The sequence below is a fragment of the Erpetoichthys calabaricus genome, chromosome 8 (assembly GCF_900747795.2).
Source record: "Erpetoichthys calabaricus chromosome 8, fErpCal1.3, whole genome shotgun sequence".
Classification (NCBI taxonomy): domain Eukaryota; kingdom Metazoa; phylum Chordata; class Cladistia; order Polypteriformes; family Polypteridae; genus Erpetoichthys; species Erpetoichthys calabaricus.
The window spans coordinates 81,087,977-81,112,100 of NC_041401.2; the positions used below are offsets into that span (position 1 = coordinate 81,087,977).

Here is a 24,124-nt window from a genome sequence, read left to right on the forward strand (position 1 = left end):
TTCCCAGCATAATTCAGCTGCGTCAGCTCAAGTCTGTATGGTGCATAGACAAAAAATCCTTTTCAGGAATGATTGTAATTAGATTAAAATGAATACTTTTTTACTGAAATATTTCGAACCATTCTAGTAGTTATGGGGGCATTTTCAAAGCTGTAACTGATATCCCAAGTTCTATGACCAGAAAAAAGCTTGAAGTATCTTTTAGTTTTGAGTTACAAATTAATTGCGCACAATAGCAAAGTTAAATATTGTGTTAGTAATCATAAATTGCCATAACATAATTTGTATTTTGCAAATAAAAAACACTTTGAATTACTGACAGTAGACAAATTGAAAAATGAATACTTCAATATAATTAAAACATAATATTAAGCTGGAGATACAGATTTATTTTCTTACATATTTAAATTGTCAATATCTTTTTTGCAACTCCATCGCTTTCTAAAACAGTCTAGCCAAGATCAGAGGTTCCCAACTATCTTTTTATACAGCTAAAAACATAGTGCTGGGTTTATAACATAATGTATGTTTTTGAAAATTACAGACGATATTTCACTTAAAATGTATGAGAGCAGAACTGTAAAATCAGAATACATATAATCTTTTTGTTACCTGTACAGCTGCACAATTCTGTGGGCTTCTTGATATTTCTTTATTATACAACCGTTGATTTGTAATGTGTGTTAACCATGAGGAATACAGACAATATCAGCAGTATTTATTCTGTTGACTCCTTATGACATGTTTCTAATGCAGGCCTTGTTTACTGTACACTGTACATTCTGTGCACATGTGTGCTTCTAAATTGCATTTCAAATGCAGATGCATCATTTATGAGCTCATCTACTGTACTTTATACTGTACCTAAAGCTTACTGTATAGAAAACATTTCTCTCTAGAGACTGGTGTGGTTCACAAAACACGTAATGAGATTTGAATCTGGACCAGAGTAGTTCCAAGAAGAGACCTTATTGTATCATCAAGAAGATCTATCCTGAGATGGAGGAGATATGTTTTCTCCAGGTCAGGCAGCATGCACTGGTACAGTGCGTTGCCCCACCCAGCACACGACGACACAGCTTGGGCTTTTGCTTGGCAACCCCCCAGGTAGACACACAATTCAGTCCCACCCTCCAGAAATGACCATCTATCTGCTACAGCCAGGTGTTACGTGGGCATCCCCTTGGCCTGGTCCAGCTGCTCGGGTCTTTAGCAATGAGGATCCTGCGAGTTGGATCACCCTCAGAGAAATGAGCCACATGGCCATAGTGCCATAACTGATGCTCCCTCATAATGAAGGTAATGTGCCTCATTTGGGACTCCGTGAGCAACCGCTCATTTGACATAAAGTCAAACCAGCAGTACCCAAGGGTTCTTCAGGAACCATACATATGAGAGACACTTGAGGAATCCATGATGATCTCAAATTTCTTTACCCTCTTTTTAGCATTCTGTTCATGTTGTTATTCACATAAAATGGTCTACTATGGTGGCAACACTATTTTGCTAATAAATGACCATGCCATACCTGAATTGAAGAATATTCTCTAAAAAAAAAAAAAAAAAAAAAAAAAAAAAAAAGACAGTCCCTGTGGAGCAGTTTCACATTGTCTTTTACTCTTTCGTTAAGACCAGTGCTTTTTGAACTATGAATTTGGGTATCATTTTTATGTTCATTTATTTAATTTTAGGGGTCAGTGTGAACTGCAAATAAACTTTAGAAATGGTTCAGCATGTGGAGTGCCACTACACAAACCATATTAAGATAGAGGTGGGAAATATATATATTAAAAAAGGTATCATATAAACTGCTAAAAAAATTAAAGGAATTCTTTGAAAACACATCAGATCTCAATGGGGGGAAAAAATCCTGCTGGATATCTATACTGATATGGACTGGGTAATGTGTTAGGAACGAAAGGATGGCACACATCGTTTGATGGATATAAAATTATCAGCCTACACAGGGCTGAATTCAAAGTCACCCCCGAAAATCAAATTGGAAAAAATGATGCAGCAAGCTAGTCCATTTTGCCGAAATTTCATTATAGCAACTCAAAATCGTATTCAGTAGATTGTATGGTCCCCATGTGCTTGTATGCATGCTTGTATGCATGCATGATAACATCGGGGGGGGAGTAAGGTATGGTGGTTAATACTCCTAATGAGAAGACAGATTATGTCCTGGGGGATCTCCTCCCAGATCTGGATCAGGGCATCACTGAGCTCCTGGACAGTCTGAGGTGCAACCTGGCGGAGTCGGATGGACTGAAACATAATGTCCCAGAGGTGTTCTATTGGATTTACTTCATGCAAGCGTGGGGGCCAGTCAATGGTATCAATTCCTTCATCCTCCAGGAACTGCCTGCATCTTCTCACCACATGAGGCCGGGCATTGTTGTGCAGCAGGAGGAACCCAGGACCCACTGTACCAGCATAGGGTCTGACAATGGGTCCAAGGATTTCATCCCGATACCTAATGGCAGTTAAGGTGCCATCATCTAGCCTGTGGAGGTCTGTACCACCCTCCATGGATAATCCTCCCCAGACCATCAGTGACCCACCACCAAACCGGTCATGCTGAATGATGTTACAGGCAGCATAACGTTCTCCACGGCTTCTCCAGACCCTTTCACATGTGCTCAGGGTGAACCTGCTCTCATCTCTGAAAAGCACAGGGCGCATGTGGTGGACCTGTCAATTCTGGTATTCTACGGAAAATACCAATCAAGCTCTACGGTGTCGGGCAGTGAACACAGGGCCCAAGTCTGTTTGATTGTTTGGTCAGAGAAATTCACACCAGTGGCCTGCTGGAGGACATTTTGTAGAGCTCTTGCAGTGCTCATCCTGTTCCTCCTGTCCAAAAGAGCAGATACCAGTCCTGCTGATGGGTTAAGGACCTTCTACGGCCATGTCCAGCTCTCCTAGAGTAACTGCCTGTCTCCTGGAATCTCCTCCATGCCCTTGAGACTGTGCTGGAAGACACAGCAAACCTTCTGGCAATGGCACATATTGATTTGTCATCCTGGAGAAGTTGGATTACCTGTGCAACCTCTGTAGGGTCCAGGTATCGCCTCATGCTACCAGTAGTAACACTGACTGTAGCCAAATGCAAAACTAGTGAAAAAACAGAAAAGATGAGGGGGGAAAAATATCAGTCGCCTCCACCTGTTAAACAATTCCTGTTTTGGGGGTCTCTCATTGTTGTCCCTCTAGTGCACCTGTTAATTTCCTTACTTAACTGACCAGATCAATAGCCCAGACGTTTCACTAACTTGATGCTATACTCTGATTCAAAAGTGTTCCTTTATATTTTTTGAGCAGTATATATTAGACATTTGCTAATGGTGACTTCTATAGTTGGATTCCAATTACTAAATTTTAAACTGAGACATGAATTCTTACAAGGGCGGCACGGTGGCTCAGTGGGTAGCGCTGCTGCCTCGCAGTTGGGTGATCTGGGGACCTGGGTTCGCTTCCCGGGTCCTCCCTGCGTGGAGTTTGCATGTTCTCCCCGTGTCTGTGTGGGTTTCCTCCGGGCGCTCCGGTTTCCTCCCACAGTCCAAAGACATGCAGGTTAGGTGGATTGGCGATTCTAAATTGGCCCTAGTGTGTGCTTGGTGTGTAGGTGTGTTTGTGTGTGTCCTGCGGTGGGTTGGCACCCTGCCCAGGATTGTTTCCTGCCTTGTGCCCTGTGTTGGCTGGAATTGGCTCCAGCAGACCCCCGTGACCCTGTGTTCGGATTCAGCGGGTTGGAAAATGGATGGATGGATGAATTCTTACAATAATGTTATGGAATGGTAAAATTTTAAATATTTATTGATAGTGTAGTGTTCTTCCACAAACAAATCTCCAAACTATAAAACCTTTCGATGCCTTTAAGTAAATTAAAAAAAATTATACATTTTCCAAATCATGAAATCTTATTTCAAAAGGAAGCGTGTAAACAGAGACTCACATCAGGCTGTGCCATGCATTTGACATGCGCTCAAGCAACTTACTGGTGTCAACCCTAACTAAATCACACCAACTTCTTTAATCACAGCAGGGCATTGCATTCCCAACATTCAAAACAGGATCAGCGGTGCCTCGTCCATATTACTTGATCCTGCACTGTACAGGCTTATAATGGTCTCTTTGTTGATAAACACAACAGATTTCTTTCCCATTTACTTTTTACTTTTCCCATGTACTCAGACAGTGCACGCGTTAACAATTGTATTATCTATAGATTGTACAAAATTAAGTGTGTACTAGCAGAGTGAAGCTTTGTAATGCAACTTAGCAGTTAGAGACATCCACTTGTCCGCCAGTTAAATTCACTTGCCCATAAACAAATAACGAAAGTGAAAAATAGATTATTTTTTCTGATCTCTTTTATTGATACCAAAACTGCATTCCATTTTAAAACTGAAAAAAGTTCTTTCAGGGAGTAGTATTTTGCCACCTTGCTCTAGAACATTATATAAAAGATTCTCTTATCATTTTAACTCACTAATAAACAATGCCTTGATTATATCTACACTAGTTCTGTTTCACATATTACAGTTACATAACAGAACACTGTCCTGATTCATTTTCTGCCATGTTCTTCAGCTTTTGTCTTGCAAAATCTTCTCCCCCAAGAATCTTTACCATCTCAGACAGCATGGGCTGAATGCTGTTCATTTCTGCTTGAGCTGAACTGCATGGTTCCTGGACTGATGGTCCTGTAGAAGTGGATGCTGATGACTTTTCATGTTTTTTATGAATGATGTGCCTGTTGCCAGATGACAGCCAGAATTCCACAACTGGTAGTGGGTCAAACTCTTCTAAAGGTTTGCCATCAACAACAATGCGCATCTGGTTTTGAAGGTTTTCCTGAGTCAGTCGGGTTCTTAGAGAACTCTTTACTAAATTCATATTGGAGAATAATCTCTCACAAGAAGCTGTGGAAGGAGAAACTGTAAGAAACAGTGAGATCAGCACACTAACATTCTTCAGAGACTCCTCCTTCCTCTGCAGAACTGAGGTATAGACAGCAAGTGGATGGTACTGCCGTTGTATTGATATCTGCACTTTAAGTGCTTGCCATTCAGATGGTGCATGTTTAACTCCCTCATCAGTCAACAAATCACTATACTGCTGACACAAGTTCTCGATTTCATAGTTTCCATAAGTGCTCAGTTCAGACAGAGTGTGTGGCCAGATTCTGAAATCAAACACCCTCATATCTGACACAGGAGGCTTATCAAGGTCAGAGAATCTGGTAAGTATATACTGAACCATGCTTTCCAGGAGATTATGAACATCTGTCTTCACAAAAATCTCTGAAACCACCAGACAGCTTTAAGTATCCATCAAATGTACTAGACTCCTTGTCAATCAGGTTATAAAACTTTTCTCCTGGCTCCTTTGTCATGGCATGCAATCTGGTGTACAAGGTGTCAATGACCTCCTTAACTTCAAATATCAGCAAGGCTTTGCTCTGGAAAAGAGTTGAGGTGGCTGTAATAGCAGAAAGTACATCCATCATCAGATACAGATACTTAATAAATTTTACTTGCTTGAGGTCATGTAGGATGGCTTTAGCCTGCCCCAGTTCATCTGCCTTGTTTGATGTGGAAAGTATCTGTTCCATGTGGGTAACAGTTACATGTAAATCCTGGCTAACAGCTCTCAGTGCTCTGGACTTTGATGATACCCATCTGATGGCTTTTATTTCTGAATGCATAAGCAAGGTTTCATTCAAAATTGACGCAACATTTTGCAGCTCACTTCGTCTCTTTGGTGAAAAAGAATAAAACTTGCAGATGCGCTTAATGTTGTCTTCAAACGTTTTCAGATAGGTGTACTTGATGCTGCAAAAGACACAGGCTAACTCCAGTTTATGTACCACACAGTGTATAACAAGAACTTTGTTACTTACACAATCACTGAGCTTTCTGGCAACACCATTTTTAGCTCCAAGATTAACTGCTGCACCATCAAGATTAATGAACACAAGCTTTGGGTCATTGTCTCCAATGTTTTCAATATCAATGCCACATTTTGACAAACCATTTTTTATGGTAGCAGCAACACCATCTGCTCTGGTATTTTCTAAATTCTCAATGCTAGCCATAGCTGTGTAAGGATCAAACGTTTCTGGATGAAGGTACCTCAGTAGTACACCTTCTTGGTCTATTACTGATGAGTCGGTGCTTGAGTCACTCATGACTGAAAAGAATCTGACAGTTTATTAAAAATAAAACATGACAGCGCGAAACCAACTTGTTTTATATGAAAAATTCTCTAATCAAAAACAATCTATAGACAGCTCATCAAAATTGATGTTGTCACGCAATAAATTTCTTAACTCCTCAATATATTACAACCTACGTGAAATCGCAAATTTCAGGAAAGATTAACTGCCTAACAAGCTTTGTTATATGGTGAAAACATTTGCATTGTAAGTAAAATGACTGCATTTTTATGTAGAAACAATGAAGTTTATCAATAACATATAAAAGTTATCGATTATAATGAAAAATCATCAGATTACATCGTAATGTCGGCATGAAAAAAAATGACCGCATCTCCAAGCGTGTAAATAGTAAGGTAAAATACTTATGTAGGACCGAAAGAGTGCTTCCCCTTTGAAAAATCAGCTGTCATTTTGTAAACAATATTGAAGACATGAAGAACACGCCTAAGTAGACTGTTTCCGCACAAAGTATGTACCCAAATGTTTAAAATTTGAAAGTAGTGGTAAAAATGTGCCCTGCACAGCACATATACAGTAATCCCTCGCTACTTCGCAGTTCACTTTTCGCGGATTCACGACTTCGCGGATTTTTAAATACAAGTGATTGCCCGCCTATCGCGGAAGTTATGTTCCAGACCCATCAGCAACAGGAGAAAAATCCGCGATATAGAAAGACCATATAAATAAACATTTTTATAGTTTAAGCCTTAAAATACCCATCCCACATGCTTTAAACACATGTAAACTTAAAAAACACACTTTGTTAACACATATGATATGTGGATGTCGGGCTAAGGATATGAGTAACATCTCACTATTATAAAACATTTTAACTTCACACAAGACAAGACAGTGAGACAGGAAAATACAAGGCTTTAAAATTATTGACACGCAGAGCGACAAGCAGCACAAAGCCAGCACAAAGTCCACTTCTCCTTAGCGTTCATTCAGCTCCCCACCCCCTTGACAATGCGAAGTGGCAGGAGCGTACTGCGCCTCCGGGGAGGGGGGGTTTGAGCAAACGTGCGTTCAGCCCTCACACACCCCCCTCCTCCTCCTTCTGAACACGCAAGCGACAAGCAGGCATTTTGGCAGAAGCAGCACAAAGTCCATTTCTGCTCAGCGTGAGTTCAGCTGCCCCCCTTCACAAAGCGAGTGCAGACACATTGACGTCTGATCGCTGCGTGCAGGCAGTGTTGGTCTGTGGTGTTTAAGAATGTAGAAAGTGTTTAAGAGCATAGGAAGTGTTTATAAGAGTGTGGGAACGGTTAACAAGAGAGTGAGAAAGGTTTATAAGAGTGTGGGAAGGGTTTATAAAGCCTTAAAATATGTATAAATAATAAAATAAATATAGGTCGCTACTTCGCGGATTTTCACCTATCGTGGGGGTCTCTGGAACATAACCCCCGCGATAGGTGAGGGATGACTGTAATTCTTTTTTCTACAGAAAATTGCACTTGTCTGCGGACAACTGAAACCAGAAAAACACGCTTGTCTGATGGTCAATTTACCCGTATCGGACGAGTCGGGCGTTGGATTTCCGCACCCCTGGGTGAGAGCAGGGCCTCATTCAGTAGTCGCTATTTCTAACAGTCACCATAATGCTACCAAAAGTGCACTTAATTTGAAGTTTCTTTGCATTTCACATACTGACAAACATTACTGCATGATAGCTCACATTTATAATAAAAAATAAACAACTTAAAACCAGTTGGATGACGACACATCAAGACACATCATTGGCAGATGAATTAGTTAATGTTTAGTGTTTTAGAATCTGTGAATTTTTTTTTTTTTATTTTTATTTGATATCCTAGGAGCAACTTCAGTCTTTGGCTAACCATATGATCACAGCTGACTGGAAACATTGTACGATTACAAATGTCTCAGACAACACAATGTCAGCTCTGCAGTCTTTTACTTCCTGGACAGTTTTGAGTGTTTATTGCTAGAGTATTCAGGCAAAACTTTGTGGCGAAGTTAATTTTACACAATGGACAAAAGTAAGCTTATTTCTGTGAAATATTTACTCCTCTCTTGCTATGTCTTGCTAAGCCTTTGGCCAGACAGTCAAAGTGCACTGCAATGCACTGTTGATGACTTTTTGCTAGCTGTGGAGTCTCAAGACCATGCAAACACAATACGATATGTCTAGTAAGTGCTTAAAATGAAAGGCCTCACTCAAGCAGTCTCCAGGTGTAAAGTTTATAAAAGTGGCATACATATCCTAAGTGAACTAACTATATATTGATGCAGAAAAATGTTATTAACTGTTGGGAACCACTGATCTCAGTTACTATGCTTGGAAAGTTTAAATTCATTTTTTTTAAATTAAAATTAAGTTTTACCTTTACTGTAGATTATGAAAATACATTTAGAAGATGTCTGATTACCTTTTAATTTGTTAATTTTGTTTAATGAATTCAAAAAAATCCAATAAGAAAATGTCACCTTTGCAAAAAAAGTGTGGAAAGCAGCAGTCTTACCTCTGTGCATCGGAAATGAACCACCACGACCAGGCCCATCCCCCTACTACATATACCTTCTGATCTGAGCCACAACAGCCACCTGCAAATGACAAAAAATGCATTTAGAAAATATTGAAGTATAATAGTACAGAATTTGTACACCAGACAGCACAAGACAGAAATGAGACCAATGATTCAAGTGTTTTATTTGTCTCACACACACCGTTATACAGGTACAACATCAAGTGAAATGAAAAAGCTCGCCTACTCCAAGACTGTGCAAAACAAACAAAACACACAATAGAATAAATAATAAAATTTGGTTCATTTTATTATCTTTTTCTTAATTAGTTAAAATTAAGTAAATTAATTGAAATTAAATAAAGTTAAATTCCATTAAAATTAAGTAAAAAGTCAAAGTGGCTGTGCAGTATGTTAAAGGCAGCAACCAAATAGATTACAGTTGCCAAAGGATGTTAGGCCTCAGACTAGACCAGACCAGACCAAACAGACAGACATTATTAATCCCAAGGGGAAATTCACACAGTCTAACATTTAAGTAGTTCTAACATTTAAGTGGTACTGATTTGCGGAGAAAACAGGTGGTGTTTTTAGTTCATATAAAATCAACACACCCCTTCAGACAATGGACTGTATTTATTACATTTTCAGTCTCACACACACACCTAAATTAGCAGACTTTTTTGGAGTTCATAACTCTGAAATACAGGAATAAATTGGGAACTGGTCTCACTTTAAAATTTGGCCAAAAGTACTCTTAAAAGCTTTGGAAATGTTTCTGCTAAGTACTTTGAAGCTCACACAGTTCTATCATCTGGAAATGCAACATAAACGGGAATAATCAGGGAGCAGTACCAACTGACAGTCACATGCATTTCAGAATAATCTCCAGCTCAGCAAGTGACCCCTCAACAGGAATATAAATGGCAGTCTACAACGAGAGCCCCCAGGTCGTTGTTAGAACGGCCAAACAGCACACTCACAACAACTATGTGGGAGAGCCAGCGTGTGTGACGTATCTTCACTCAGATTAACTAGAGGCCGGCTAATTACATTTCACATAATGCAGATTCAGCTGTGCAACCAATAAGAGCTGCAATCTGAAGGAAAATGAACCATCTAAACTGCTTCATGAATCGCCTCATCTGTCTGATTGTTTCGTGCTTTAGAGCAATGGTCCCCAACCTTTTTGACAGCAAGGACCACTTTATTAGATACAAACTTTTCCACGGACCGGTCGGGGGGGGGTGGGGCTGCAGTTTTATACACAATTTACATAACATTTCTATTATTATTAAGTTATTAAGCAGTTCGCATACGTTTGCAACCCGAGCTTTTTCTTCTTTTTTTGCATATAACAAAGACATATGCGTTGCATTTGTCATTCCAACAGATTGCACATCACAAACATTAACACTGCTATCTTTTTTTCATGTCTGCCGTTTCTATAGGAGGGTGACAATGACTTCAATTCCAATGGATGTTTTTCAAATGTTGACAAGCAATAAGCAAAAGGTATCACCGAAAACCACAGAAAACAAAAACAGTACGAGGAAAGTTCGAAGAAAGAGATTTTTTTTTTTTTTTTACAATGTTTCTGTTTGGGGGTCGTTGTGCAAATGTGCACAACTGAGCTGCGACCACAGATCTAACTGCTCTGTGGATGATTCGTTCAAGCATTTCAAGGTCACTTCGTTGTAATGAAAGCATCTGCTGAATGTACTTCGTAATAACGTGATTTCTATAGACTCGTGTCATATGGGGAAACTGTCGGGACCATAAAAATACTTTGTTGTAATACTCTCTCTGCGCCGCTGCAAAGTCCCGCCCGACAAGCGTTCTGAAAAGTCTGAGTGAGTCTCCGTTGCTGGCAGTTCTCTCGCAGCCCGGCTGTCAGACGGCTGCGGACCGCGGACCGGGGGTTGGGGACCCCTGCTTTAGAGAATCACTTCAGCACTGTGCTGAACACTTCTGGCATTATTTGTCAAATTGTGGATACTTTTCAGCCAAAGCAACTGTGGAAGTTAAGTATACAACATGTGCCCAAACAGATTCTTAATGGTTTTGCGTTCTCTGCTACCCTAAATCAATGTCCAGGAAAACTATAATACAGTGGAACCTCGGGTCACAAACATCTCGGACCACGTACAAATCGGGTTACGACCAAAAAGTTTGCCAAACTTTTGCATCTGTTCACGACCACACACTCAGGTGATGAACAAGCCAGTTTCCCTTCCGGTTCATATGCGCCGATGATTTCCGCACATGTTCAGTCTCTCCCTGTGCATTCCCCGTGCAGCAAGAGAGAGAGAGAGAGAGTGCGAGCGAGCGTATATATATTTACATACAGCTCGTACGGTCCAGAACGGATTAATTGTATTTACATACAGTCCTATGGGGGAAATTACTTTGGGTCACGACCAAATCGGGTTGCGACCAAAGTTTTGGAACAAATTACGGTCGTGACCCGAGGTTCCACTGTACTGTCAAACATGCTTTATGTTATTCAGTGTTGTAGAGGGGCCGGGACCTGGACCTGTCCCAGTAGCACCAGACACAAGGCAGGAAACAGCCCCTGACAGTGCGTCAATCCAATACAGGACCCACTCATACACTCCACCACATTCACACTCACACAGGGGGCAAATTAACCAAACATGCACCTAAGTGGGAGGAAAACCCATACAGAAACTCAACATGGGTACAGACTGGGCAAAGGTTTTAAACTCAGCGATTCAATCCACCTTACTACCATGTCTTATCACCATAAGGAAAATTACTTATTTAAAAGGATACAATGCAACTTCTAAAAAAAGAAATGATGGTGGAAAAGTGCCATCAAAAATAAACTTTTCAACTAACATTCCCTGAAACATTTATTTGCAGCATGTTACAAGACAGTATGTTTCTGTTAATAAATTAAGGTCACCACGACATTCTTGAAACTACTGAGATTTAAAATGAAAAAGTTTTTAACTTAAAAGGAAAATGAAACAAATGGAAAACGTTTAAACCAATAGATATCAGGTTATAAAGAGACAGTCAGGCCAAGCATTCTTTTACATTTGTTATACAATAAGACTTAATTTGTTCACATACGGCAGTTGTTGGACTCTGGTATGAGATTCTGTAGTGTGACAATTAAAAATAAATCAACCCACTGGCATCACATCACATTTTTTTTTAACTTTAGGCAGGTTTTTGGTAAAGAGAAATTACTACATTCTCTGATGAACTCTGATCTTGATGCCGCTGAAATGTTTGTCTCTTGCTTTTGAAAACAGGAAACCATACTGTAGTATTTCAACCACCAGCTGAGAAAACAGAAATCTAAAATTCTGTTTTCTCCTAGATGCAGAAAATGAATTCCTAAGATGAAGCCATTGCTACAGGATTTACTGAAAACAAAAAAGCTAAACTCAGTGGTAGAGCTATCAGGTTAGAGTCCCCAAGAGTTATTTTAATCCCCGGGTTGTGAGCCCCCATTGTGGGTAAGGTCCATTAGTCCACCCTTGACTTTATTTTGGTGACATTTGTTGGCTCCCTGTTTTGGTAGTGCTCAGGACAAACACCCCCATTTGCCCAACTAAACTGCCCCCCCTTTGGCTAAACCACGAACTTAAAATAATAAAAAGTACACATAAAAATACACAGGGTAAACTAGACAGATACAGGAGACTCAAACAATTCTAGAACTTGGTAACAAAGTGTTTTTTATGCCTGTGATGATGCAGGGCCGCTTCATGCTCCCATCTTGCGTTTGGGAGTCCTGAACCTGACACCATCAGTAATGTCACCGAGATGAGCTGACATATGAGGACAATTCTCAAATGAAGCCAGGGGATATTTCCAAAAGTGCCAATGTGCTTTTATTAAAACAAAAATCACAGTGTCCAAACAAAAAGTGCAGTGCATCTGGTTTCAATAAATCCATAAAAACAAGTGTTCAGTGGGGATAAAAGCCAATTATCAATAAATCCTTTAAAAATCCGAGGTTAAAAATGCAGTCTCACTCTTCATGATGTTCTTTGCTCACCTCCTTCTCTCATTCTCCCCGGTTCACCCATAACTCGCGTAGCCGGCGGAGACCCAACAGCAACGAGCTCCTTTCGGCCGACCTCCGTCTTGGCTTCCTTACGGACATCACTGCCAGACCGTCCAAGGTCGGCTCTCCTCCCTTCATCCTTCGCGCTCATGCAGTCGCTCCTCAGATCCCAAGGGAGGACACCCGTCTTGCTCATCCCACTCCACCAGAACATTCAGTGGGGCGAATTAGCCCCTAGAGTGCTACAAACAAACACTCCTTCGCGATGCCCCAGCTCGTGCTGTCTCCTCCTTACAGGTGGCCATCTCCTCCTGCTAGGACTGCTCTTTCCCGTCCTTTAACCTCCATTATCTTCCTCGATACATCTATCCATCCTCTTTCCTGGTGTCGACCCATATATATACATACCCCCGCGCCTCCGTGGCTGCAGCGCCTTAATCACACGCCGCAGGAAGCCAATGAAGCAATTGAGAACAATCGCACCCACACGTGCAGGTACGACTTGCTCCAACTACCTCATTAACTCCCCGCAGTCGTGCAATTGCGTCCATGGAGAATGACACAGCTATACGGATTTAAAACCTGGCCCTTATTTTTTTTTTTTTTTTTTTAAAGTCGCGGACCCGCTATACCACAATGCCAAAAGCCTAAAAAATGAAGCCAACAAATTAAGCCAATGTCACATTGCATGCCTTCCTGTAGTAGATTATGTCAGATTTCCCAAACCACAGATGCTGATCTCACCACCAGACCGAGTCAATTTAAATGGGGAAAAAAGTGCCCATGTCACATTTAATGACAGTGTTCTAGCATAGTCATGTTTGTTCCTTTCTATGACAGCCAATGTCTCTGCCCTTGTTCCGCACATTCTGTTGTGATACGTGAAAAATGAGACATCTGACAAGATGAGCTTCTCTTCTGTTTGATGGTTCAAAACACCCAAGTTCTTTATTCCTTGTCACTGATTTCTGAGCACTGCACTTCTGGTTGAGCATTTATCGGTTGTCAGCTCTCTCTCACACACACACACACACACACACACACACACACACACACACACACACACACACACACACACACACACACACACACACAGAGCCCAAACTTATGGCTGAAGACGAACCCAATCCTGTTTGATTTTATCAGTGTGAGTCGCTAGGTATGCCACATTACACCACCTGCATCCAACTCGCTAAGATTATGTAAATGAAGGCAACAACTAAAAATGACTGGAACAGTCAGGTAATGTGGCTTATCTAATAGACATAAATGCTTAGTAGTAATAATGACAACAACAAAAAAACTGTATTTATATATGCTCAAGGTACTTCACAGAGCCTCATAAAGAAACAGCAGGTACATGTCACACTGGATACAGATGTTTCCTGAACAGAACACTAAAACAGATAGATACAGGGATATGCAAAGGTATTAGAAAGAATAAAAGACAATAAATCAGAGCAAAACACTAAATTCAATACTAAAAGAAAGCCTAGCAAATAACATCATTAGTGTGAGAACACAGAAAAAACATTATTAACTGTAATGTTTATAAGTATCCATCTATCCATCCATTATCCAACCTACTATATCCTAACTGCAGGGTTGCGGGGGTCTGCTGGAGCCAATCCCAGCCAACACAGGGCACAAGGCAGGAAGCAGACCCCGGGCAGAGAGCCAGCCCACCGCAGATGATTGATTATAAGTATTTAACTCACAAAATACCAATGACTGAATTTTGTATTAATCATGCTGCAGAGAACTATATGATTTTATAATTCTATATGATTTTATCTGCATTTAGGTAGGAAATGAATTATGTTTATACACAGAATATGAGACTGATTTAATTTTTCTATGTGAAAGTGCTAACCTCTTGATATTAACAGAACACCCTGTGATATTATAATTCAATGTGATCTTTCTTTACTCTTGTTTAATATTATAAGAAAACAAGTTACTTATGAATTAATAAATAAGAATTATTAATCTAATCAAACAAATATAATCTAATGAAGATATTAAAATTAAAAGAATGTAATCTCTTTATAACTAATGCAATGAACTTTAAGAAAACTTAGTACAAACCCATTTTAAGCAGACGGGCACATTCTTTAGATAATATAGGTGCCTGGTACTGCTGTTTGTTTTTCTGTACTCCTATGTCATAAATTTAAGATATTCCCTAATCTATGGATGACCTCAAAATGAACTGTTATGTTTTTTTTTCTGTTCTCTCTTTAGCTAAATGAACAAGCTAGGTGATAAAAGGGGAAACACTATTTTCTTTTGCAGTCTGCCCACATTCTCCAACAGGGCAGTCTCACAGTTTTTTTACTCACCAAGAATAAAGAACAAAAGAATAAAAATTGTTTTTTATTAAAAATTGGTTTTAGACTCCTGTTGTTGATTTCGACTTCAGCGCTCACAAGTGATATAACACACACAAATTATACTGAGCTTCTGGACAGAGTGGAAAACTGAAAGAGGAGGCAGAATGTCAGGTTAAGTTGAAAGCCTTCCTGAACTGATGAGCTTTCAGTTGTTTTATAAAAGAATGAATTTAGTCAGATTATCTCATTAATTTCGGGAGTTCATTCCAATGTCTGGATGTTATGCAGCTGAAGGCCCTGTCACCCCATAGATTGCAGGTTAGTGTCGGGCACAACAAGATTGCCAGAATCAGAGGACCTTAGTGGGCGAACAGAGTATAGCAATGGAGGAAGTCACTGATGCAGTCCTGTGCAAGGCCATTTAAAGCTTTGAAGGTTATTAATAGAATTTTACATTCAATCTTGTAAGAAAAAGGAAGCCAGTGGAGGCTAAGCAGGATGGGCGTGATGTGCTTGATGTTGGTGGTCAGTGTTAGGAATCTTACAGTAGAGTTTTAAATCAGCTGGAGCCCTAATACAAGATTAGAAGTGGCACCTGCCACTGAGAGTTGCAATAATCGATGCAGGATGTGAGGAAAGCATGGGCAGGTTTCTCAGCATTAGAGAAGGAGAGGAATGAGTGTACATGGAATATAAATAGGAATGTTTCTTAATGTGGTTTATGTGGGCGGAACAAAAAAAGGGAGGAATCAAAAATGACACCAAGATTCCTTGCATCAGAAGAAGGTCTAATAAGATCACCGTCAAGAGTGACTGGAAAGGAGCTCATCATCTTAAGTTGTGCTTTAGTCCCAATTTGCAGGAGCTCAGTTTTGTTGCAGTTTAATTTTAAAGAGTTCTGCTCCATTCAGGTTTTAATTTCACCGAGGCAAGTTATGAGCTGAGAAAGCCCTGATGAACTTTTACTTTTAGCATTGAAATAGAGTTGAGTATCATCTACATAAAAATGATAACCCAGTTCATAGCTAGGAATGATATGGACATGGATGGATGGATGGATATTTACAGAGAGAGAACTTTCTTTGTCCCCCAGGAGGAAATTTGGCTTTTTACAGAGGTTCTATTAATACATAAATACATAATAAATACGATTCATAAAAAACTGTGAGAAATACTAGTTTGATTTACTTTAATCATCCATTGACTAGCAAACATTAAAAATCTTTCAGTTATTTTCTTAACCTGCTTAATCCAACTGAATGTTCTACAGAATCTCAAAGTCATAGCAGCACCACCAGACACAAAGCAGCGACTAACATGGGATGAAAAAAAGCAGTCGATCACAGAGTACACTAATGCACACAACCCCAATCAATCATTTACTATCAATGCAGTAACATTAAATACCGTGTTTTCCCGAAAATAAGACAGGGTCTTATATTAATTCTTGCTCCAAAAGATGCACTAGGGCTTATTTTCAGGGAATGTCTTATATTTATTCATGTACAACAATATACATTTATTCAAATACAGTCATGTTATCCTCTTCTGGAATATCGTCATAACTCTCCATGTTCAAACACTGAATTCCAGCCTAAATTTCTTGCTACATCAGTGTTTGATGAAAGGTTTGATTTGTGGTGAAGCAAAATGCCAACATACAAATGCATTCGTGGTGTTTTTATATTCAAGCATTGCATATTCCCCATTGTAATGACACAACATATTTTAAAAGTCTCACATACCATCTTCTGTGCCATCTTTTTTTTTTTTGCACTTTTACAATACCATCAGAATGTACACCGACGTATTTGAACCACAGAGAAAAAAAAAAAAAGGACATAATGAAAATGTCTATTTTGTGATTAAAGTAAAAATTTTGGCTTTAACCTCGAAATGTCCACTTTAATCTCGTAGTTTACTTTATCATTAAAGCACACTGTCGTAAACGTCATCTTAAAACCAACCCTGCTGTTAAATCGCTACGCACTTCTGGGGCTTCCTCCTGATCTGACAGCAGCAATAGATCGCTACACAGAACACATTATATTTATGATATTCCAGCTCTCTGCACATTTATAATTCTTAGATTTATACTTGATATCACTTTCATGATGAAATGCATTAAAATATATATGTTACATTTTACAGATAAATCGCTAATTTTGTTTAATTGTTACAGATATGGGGTGGCACGGTGGCAGAGTGGTAGCGCTGCTGTCTCGCAGGGAGTCACGCCCTTGTGATCCCTGCCTGGAGTTTACATGTTTTCCTGGTGGGTCTCCACCGTGTGCTTACTTTTCCATCCAATGACATGAAGGTTTGGGGATTTGGTGAAGCTACAATGATGTTAGTGTGTGTGTGTGCTTGTGTTCACCTTGCGATGAGCTGATGCCCCGTCCAGGGATTTTGCTTCTGTCTTGCACCGATGCTGTTGGAATGGGCACATCTCCGAATTGATGGATGTAATCAATAAACATTCTTTTCAGAGATATTGTGGTAAGGTGTCCTCGCAATTTAACGGATGTTTCGGGCAGACGCGTCACATCGCATAAAGCATAATCCTGGCCTTAGGCGCCTTACTTTTCAGCTGATGACCTTGACTAGGCCTTATTTTGAGGGTAGGGCTTATATTACAGAGCAGGCTGAAAATCATGCTAGGGCTTATTTTCGGAGAAACACGGTAGCAGGCTTAATTTACTATTTTGCAAAATGATACCAAATCAATGTCTTTTGATTCAACTTTAAACTAAGGGAAACCATGATGAAGTCATACTTTTATGAATACTATCACATAAGGTCTTGTACACATTACATATATTAAGTTCAATCAGGTTTTCACCAGCGGTCTACATCGAACATGACAACTAAAGTTAACAGCAGCATACCTTAACAAACTCATAACGTGGTACATTCTCAGATTTGCTTAATCCAATTTAGACCATATGCACACACCCACCAAGACAATAAACTTGAAACCCCCTCAAGACACAGGGAGAATATGGAAACCCCACAGAAAATGACCAATCAAGGGCTTCAAACCGAGGTTCCAGGGATTTGGAGACAGCAATGCTAAACTAATCTCTGTGCCTCCCTTGCCAACAAGACCATCGTGCCAAATTCTGTCAAAGATGCCGGTGCCAAACATTGACTTAAGATGGATGGATTTTGTGGAATCAATAATTTTGTTTTTAGGATTTATTTTTAAAAGATGTACTGAGATATATATAAAATACTGTATATATTCTTTAATATAGAGCACTAAGAGCAAAACCAAATATTTTTGTACTGTTGCTTTTGAAAATGTCCAAAGCCGGAAATTACTTTTTAAAGCCACCGTCCAATACTGATGACGCATGTTACATTTAGGTATTGCATTCTTAGCTGGGGGAAGTTCAAAACTTACAGATATTAAAATGAGAAATGTGTTCTTTCGCAAAAACGTAAAAATTACTCTAACAGCCAACTTACTACTCAAATGCAACAACTGGTTAGCCTGGAGCTCAATGGGAAGATTTGCTGAAAAACATTGACACGGGATGCGGCTGGCAGACCGAACAAGTCCTTATTATGCATTTGTCTTTACACTGTATGTTTATTTTCTCAAAAAACAATCAAAACTAAACTCTTTCCTTAAAAGACAATGTGAATTTCAAAAGGCCCTATGACTTGGAGGAAACGATTTTTCCCATTTACCCTTTTGCTAAACTCACACCACTAGTTCATGGTCCACGCTGAAGTCAAACACGTTGTCAAAATATTCCTTTGTTCAAACAGTGATACTTGTCTTAGATGTGAAAAAGGGTACAAAAAAAGCTCAAGTCACATCCCATCAAATACATGTGGTTGAAACTTTGCAGCCACCTTCCATTATACTATGTGGCATTGCTGGGATATGTTGAGGTCTATGGATTAAATTTTGCTCGTGGCTCTATAGAAAACAGGACTTGAACTTTATTTTTGGTGAGGTATCTTGTTGGCTTAAGGAAATGTTAAAGGCTTGGGGTTTTCAGGGTAGAGTTTGTGAAGAATGGGACGATCCTCACAGACTGCCAGTAAGGTTAATCCTTTACTCCTCTACAAGTGACACAAGAAACTCTGCCTTAGCAGAGACAGATGTGACTTATGAGGGGCTCCTAAGCATGGGACTTGCCTGCTTGGGCTATTTGAGTGGGCTAAGACAATAGCACTGAGGGCCTTTATATAGTGCAGTCCATAAATATCTTGAAAGTGACACAATTATTATTAGTGTAGCTCTGTACCCAAGCTTTCTGGTACCACTGAGTACCGGCCCACTTCAAGGACTGATCATGAGCTGTCCCTTCTTTCTCCTCACGTTTCTCATTATATCTCTCTGGTGCAGGAGAATCTTCATCTCATCTGTCCATTAAGTGTTCCTCCAAAACTGTTCAGGTCTTTTGATGTACTTCTTAGCTAACTGTAACCTGCCATTTCTTCTCTTAAGGCTTACCAGTAATCTTGTGAGGAGCCTTCTTGTGCAATCTTCTCTTTATGGTTATCTTGGACAGTTATACCTACATCCCAGAGAGGATTTTTGACCATTGAAAAGGGGTTTCCTTTACAAGTGAAATGATTTTTCACTTACCCACTGCAGTAATATTTCTTGGTCTAACAGGCCCGTTTGCTATTCCTGAGTTCACTGGTATTTTCTTTCCTTTCAAAAATGTACTAAAGAGTTGATTTTGGCAAACTAATGTTCTTGCTATATCTTGGATGTTTTTCTATAACATTTTAATGCTAGGATGGCCTGCTTTACTGGCATTGACACCTCTGTGATCCTCTTGATGAGTGACAACAGCAACAAACAACAGACAATAAAAATACCACACTTAGTACCACGCCTGTAGGCCTTTTAATACATAATTGCACATAACTTGATGTTGCTATAACACATACCTGACTGAGGAGCAGCTAAGCAGACAATTTTTCAAATACTTTTTGTTCTTTGACATAGGAGTGAAGTTAAATATGACAAGTGCTGCAGTGACTATTATTCACATATATTTGTGGAAATACCCTCGACTTAATGCTGAAAGTCTCTACTTGTCATTTGATTGTGACTATGCTTGGGTAGACAATTGTGTCTCTGTCCAGAAAATTATGGACACCTATTTCAGCTGTATTTAAGGGCTTTTACAATAAATTGCTAGTTCCTTGAATGAAAGGGACACACAATATTTATTACAAACATCTGGTCTTGGTGTCTTACCCTGTTCATCCCAGTCACAACATATTTTAATATTTTATATAACATTTCATAGGCAGAAGATTCAGCATTGGTACAGTACCAGGTATTTGTATAGCGAGTCCTTTCCAAACAGCTACTGGCATAAAAAGCCAATTTGTTCATTTTGCTTTAGAGTGACCCTGAACTGGACAAGTGGATTAGAAAATTGATGATAGGAAGGGGTTTTAAATTACCATTAGATGTCAGAAAATATTACTGTATTTCTACCTGATATGTTAATGAACATTACATATGAACTGTGAGTATTTTTACATGACCATAATTTACACTGGGATATATTACTGGCATTTTAAAGTAAGTATGAGGTAGTGCTGGGCAGTATGACCAAAATTCTATATCACAGTATTTTTCAAAATTATACCGGTTTCATGGTATTCAATGATATTTTTTTCCCATGCATGAGTGGATGTTAACCACATTTTCCACTGCAATTACTGGCTAACAATAACTTACTCCACTGTCATGAGAATTGTGCATTGTACAAAAAAATTTTTAATGTGCACACAATTATTAATACAGGTTTGCATGGCCCCATAAAGTGATAGTTTTCAAGGGGGTGGCACTAATGAAGAGAAGGAATCACATTGCATGACAGATGCAGGGAAAATATCGAGCCTTTTTATTGAACAAAGTTTGTCAACAACTTAAACTAAAATTTTGACAACATATTTTCAACCACCCAGAGGCATTTAGACTTAGTAAAATATCCAGAGGTGTTTGTCAAAAGTTTTATTGCACTGAACATGTCTTAGAAAAGGAATAAATGGCAAATATTTTTTGTAAACCAACTACACTTTGTTAATGTTAACAATCTTTGTCCACTGACATGTTAAAGTGACTTTTTAAACAACTTTACCATCATTAAACTGCATAATCTTTAAACTAATAAATAATAACAATAAAATAAATAATAGTGCAACTTCCAGTAATAATACTATTACTTCAAGCCCAGGTGCATTACACATTATTCACCAAATAAAAATAAAATAAAACAAGTGCAACTTGGTGATGACATCTTTACCAACTGAACCATCATTAAGGCAAACTGCATTAATATGGACCTTGCTTCAAGCTAAAGTTATATACATAAAAAATAAAACTGCAACTTGCACTTATAATGCTATTTGTTTGAGAAAATCTAGTAAATATTCATTTTAAGATGAAGTTTAGTTTACGATGTTCTACTTTAACAACAAATTACAACAATAAAGTCAACATGGCGACTTTAATCTCGACAAACGGCGAGAATAAAGTAGAAATGTCGACTTTATTCTCGTCATAAGCGTCGAGATTAAAGTGGAAATGTCGAGAATAAAGTCAACATGTCATCACACTATTACACAGTACCCAGGTACATTACACAGTATTGAATATAATACAACTTGGCTTGCAGTATTATCCAGTAGTATAGAAACAGTATTCACACATTTGAACATAATGGTCCACATCTGACCTTTTTAATCCAAAGTATCTCCAGACAACAGACATGACTCCTTTTTCCAGCAAAAGTTCTTCTGTGTCATCATGTTCAACTTTATTGTCCGCTACAGCTTCAGTTTCAGAATGTTCTCTGTCCATTTTCACCCTGCAATACCTCTACTAACGCATGTACTCCATTGCATGTGTTTAGCGGTGTAGCAGTGAAAAAGGTCCCCCTTAAAACAGTTTGCCGATGCGCCACATTCCGAACGTTGTTTAGGCTATTTAAACTGGTGTTGCAGTATAAGAAAAATCCATATCATAACAAAAATAAAAAACGGTTTTCGGTATGAACTGGTATATACCGCCCAGCACTAGTATGAGGTATGAATTTGGATGTACCTAAAAAAACATAACTTGAACTGTTTTTGGAATTGGAAAAAATATTTAATTGTTAACATAAACTGCACAAAGTGAACATGGTCTTCTACTACATGATAGCTGACAAGACAATGCACATTCACTTCCTAAGGACTCTCTGGCCCACTGTGCCATTTCAAGTACAGAGAGGAAAGGGTAGCCAAGTGCCTTTAATAGCAGAACTGTTGAAAATGTCACAGACACCAGTGAACAGTAGAGCAGTGAAGACATCTCCATACTTTTTTATTTTAAAAAAAATTCAATGATTTAACATTGTTTTTATGTGTGAACATACATAAAATCAATATACACAACTTTGCGATGAGCTCTGGAAAAAATTAAAGCCATGTAGCAAGTTCACTGTGTTTTACTTTAACCAACGTCACCGACATCAGTTCAAAAATTGTTGCCTGTCATTTGATTGTATGTTGTGCTGCTGTAAAGCAAGAGTGAGAGACAGAGAGAAGAAAAAGAATACAAATGTCTGTCTGTGGTTGAGCTTTGCTCACACAATGCAAGAGAGACTTTTCTGTTTCAATAAAGAAAACTCTTGCCTTAAAGTTGCATTGTTTATTGAATTGCTATCCTACTCAAACAAAAGATAAATATGCTCGACATGACTGGTAACTTTATCAGGGTATTACAGCTCCACTATTTCTCTTTTTGTTGTAACCATTGCCACAACTATTGACGTACTTGTAAAGCTGGTATTTGTTTTAAACATTTTACAGATGTTGCTGAACAAATGTGGAGGTAATAGTTATGAGGATCTGAAACAGACATTTTTTGAAGTTAGCTACATGATAACTTGTTGGTTTTACTTTATGGTGCAGACATCTGACCTACTGCAAGAGACTTCCGTTTAAACACAAAATGCCCCTATGCACTTTCTAAAGGTGACAAAGTGATGGCTGGACTCCATTTAGTTACAATTGACCGTTTAGTTTAGGCCCTTATTCTTCCTGCATACATAATCTTAAAAATGAGCACAGGAGTAATGGCTGTTGAAAATAGGGCTCTATAGTCATATAGACAATAAAATGAAAAATCAGCCTTTTCAAGCAGTAATGAACATTTGCAACATTACTATTATCTTGACTGTATTACATCATTTAATGGTACCTTGATTTAAAAAAAATAATCCATTTCGGGCAAAAACAGATTTTCTAAACTCAAACTTTTGAACACTAGTATAAATATTTGTTCTGATAATGTGCTGAACTTAAAGTACAAGATTCTTTTTCTGTTACAGGAACAGAATATAATTTAGCACACATCCAAGAACTCAAAAAATTACTGTCCAAATAAGAGTTTAGTAGCCATAACCTGGCCATTCCACAATGCATGTGTCACAAATATTTAGAGGCCCAATGACGCAGAGGCTTTGCATTCCCTGCAACAAGTGCACAAAGAAATGCCTCAACCACCAGTTTAAAGAAAACAGAACAAGTTCTTCTGTGCACTTACATATTTTATCCCAAATTTAAACAATTGAAAATTACCACAACTTAAAATGTTTCAAGATCATGAAAAAAAATTAGGTTACTGAACTAGCAGACTAGCATGTTTATGTTGGCCACAGGCAGAAGATCCTCAGTTGAAAAAGGAAAAATTATGTCCTTAGATTCTTTGAGATTTACACTATTATAGGGAAGAATGTATTAACTGATTTCATTTGCTATAATATATATATATTTTTTTAAATGTACAGCTTGTCTGTATTCCTTCAGTTATGAGGAAATGCTTGTAGCTAAACTGCTGCCAAAAGTACCCCACCACTGCCCCACATGGCCACACAATTCTGAAAAGCAGATCTGCCCTCACTATGGGTACAATCACTGTTAAAACACTGAAAAAATGTTTTTTTGCAGAAAATACTACATTAATAAATCAGCTTAATCTAAACATGAAAGTTAAAAAACA

The 24,124-nt window shown here is 38.7% G+C and overlaps 1 protein-coding gene across 3 annotated transcripts in view; it reads right to left on the reverse strand.

Annotated features, from left to right (window-relative positions):
• LOC114655756 (flotillin-2a) overlaps positions 1 to 24,124 on the reverse strand; it is a 96,935-nt gene that overhangs the window by 50,106 nt on the left and 22,705 nt on the right. For all 3 annotated transcript variants that reach the window (XM_051930828.1, XM_028806969.2, XM_051930829.1), the window contains exon 2: positions 8,713 to 8,794. In XM_051930828.1, coding sequence (XP_051786788.1) covers positions 8,713 to 8,794 — 82 coding nt within the window. The remainder of the gene's footprint in view (positions 1 to 8,712; positions 8,795 to 24,124) is intronic.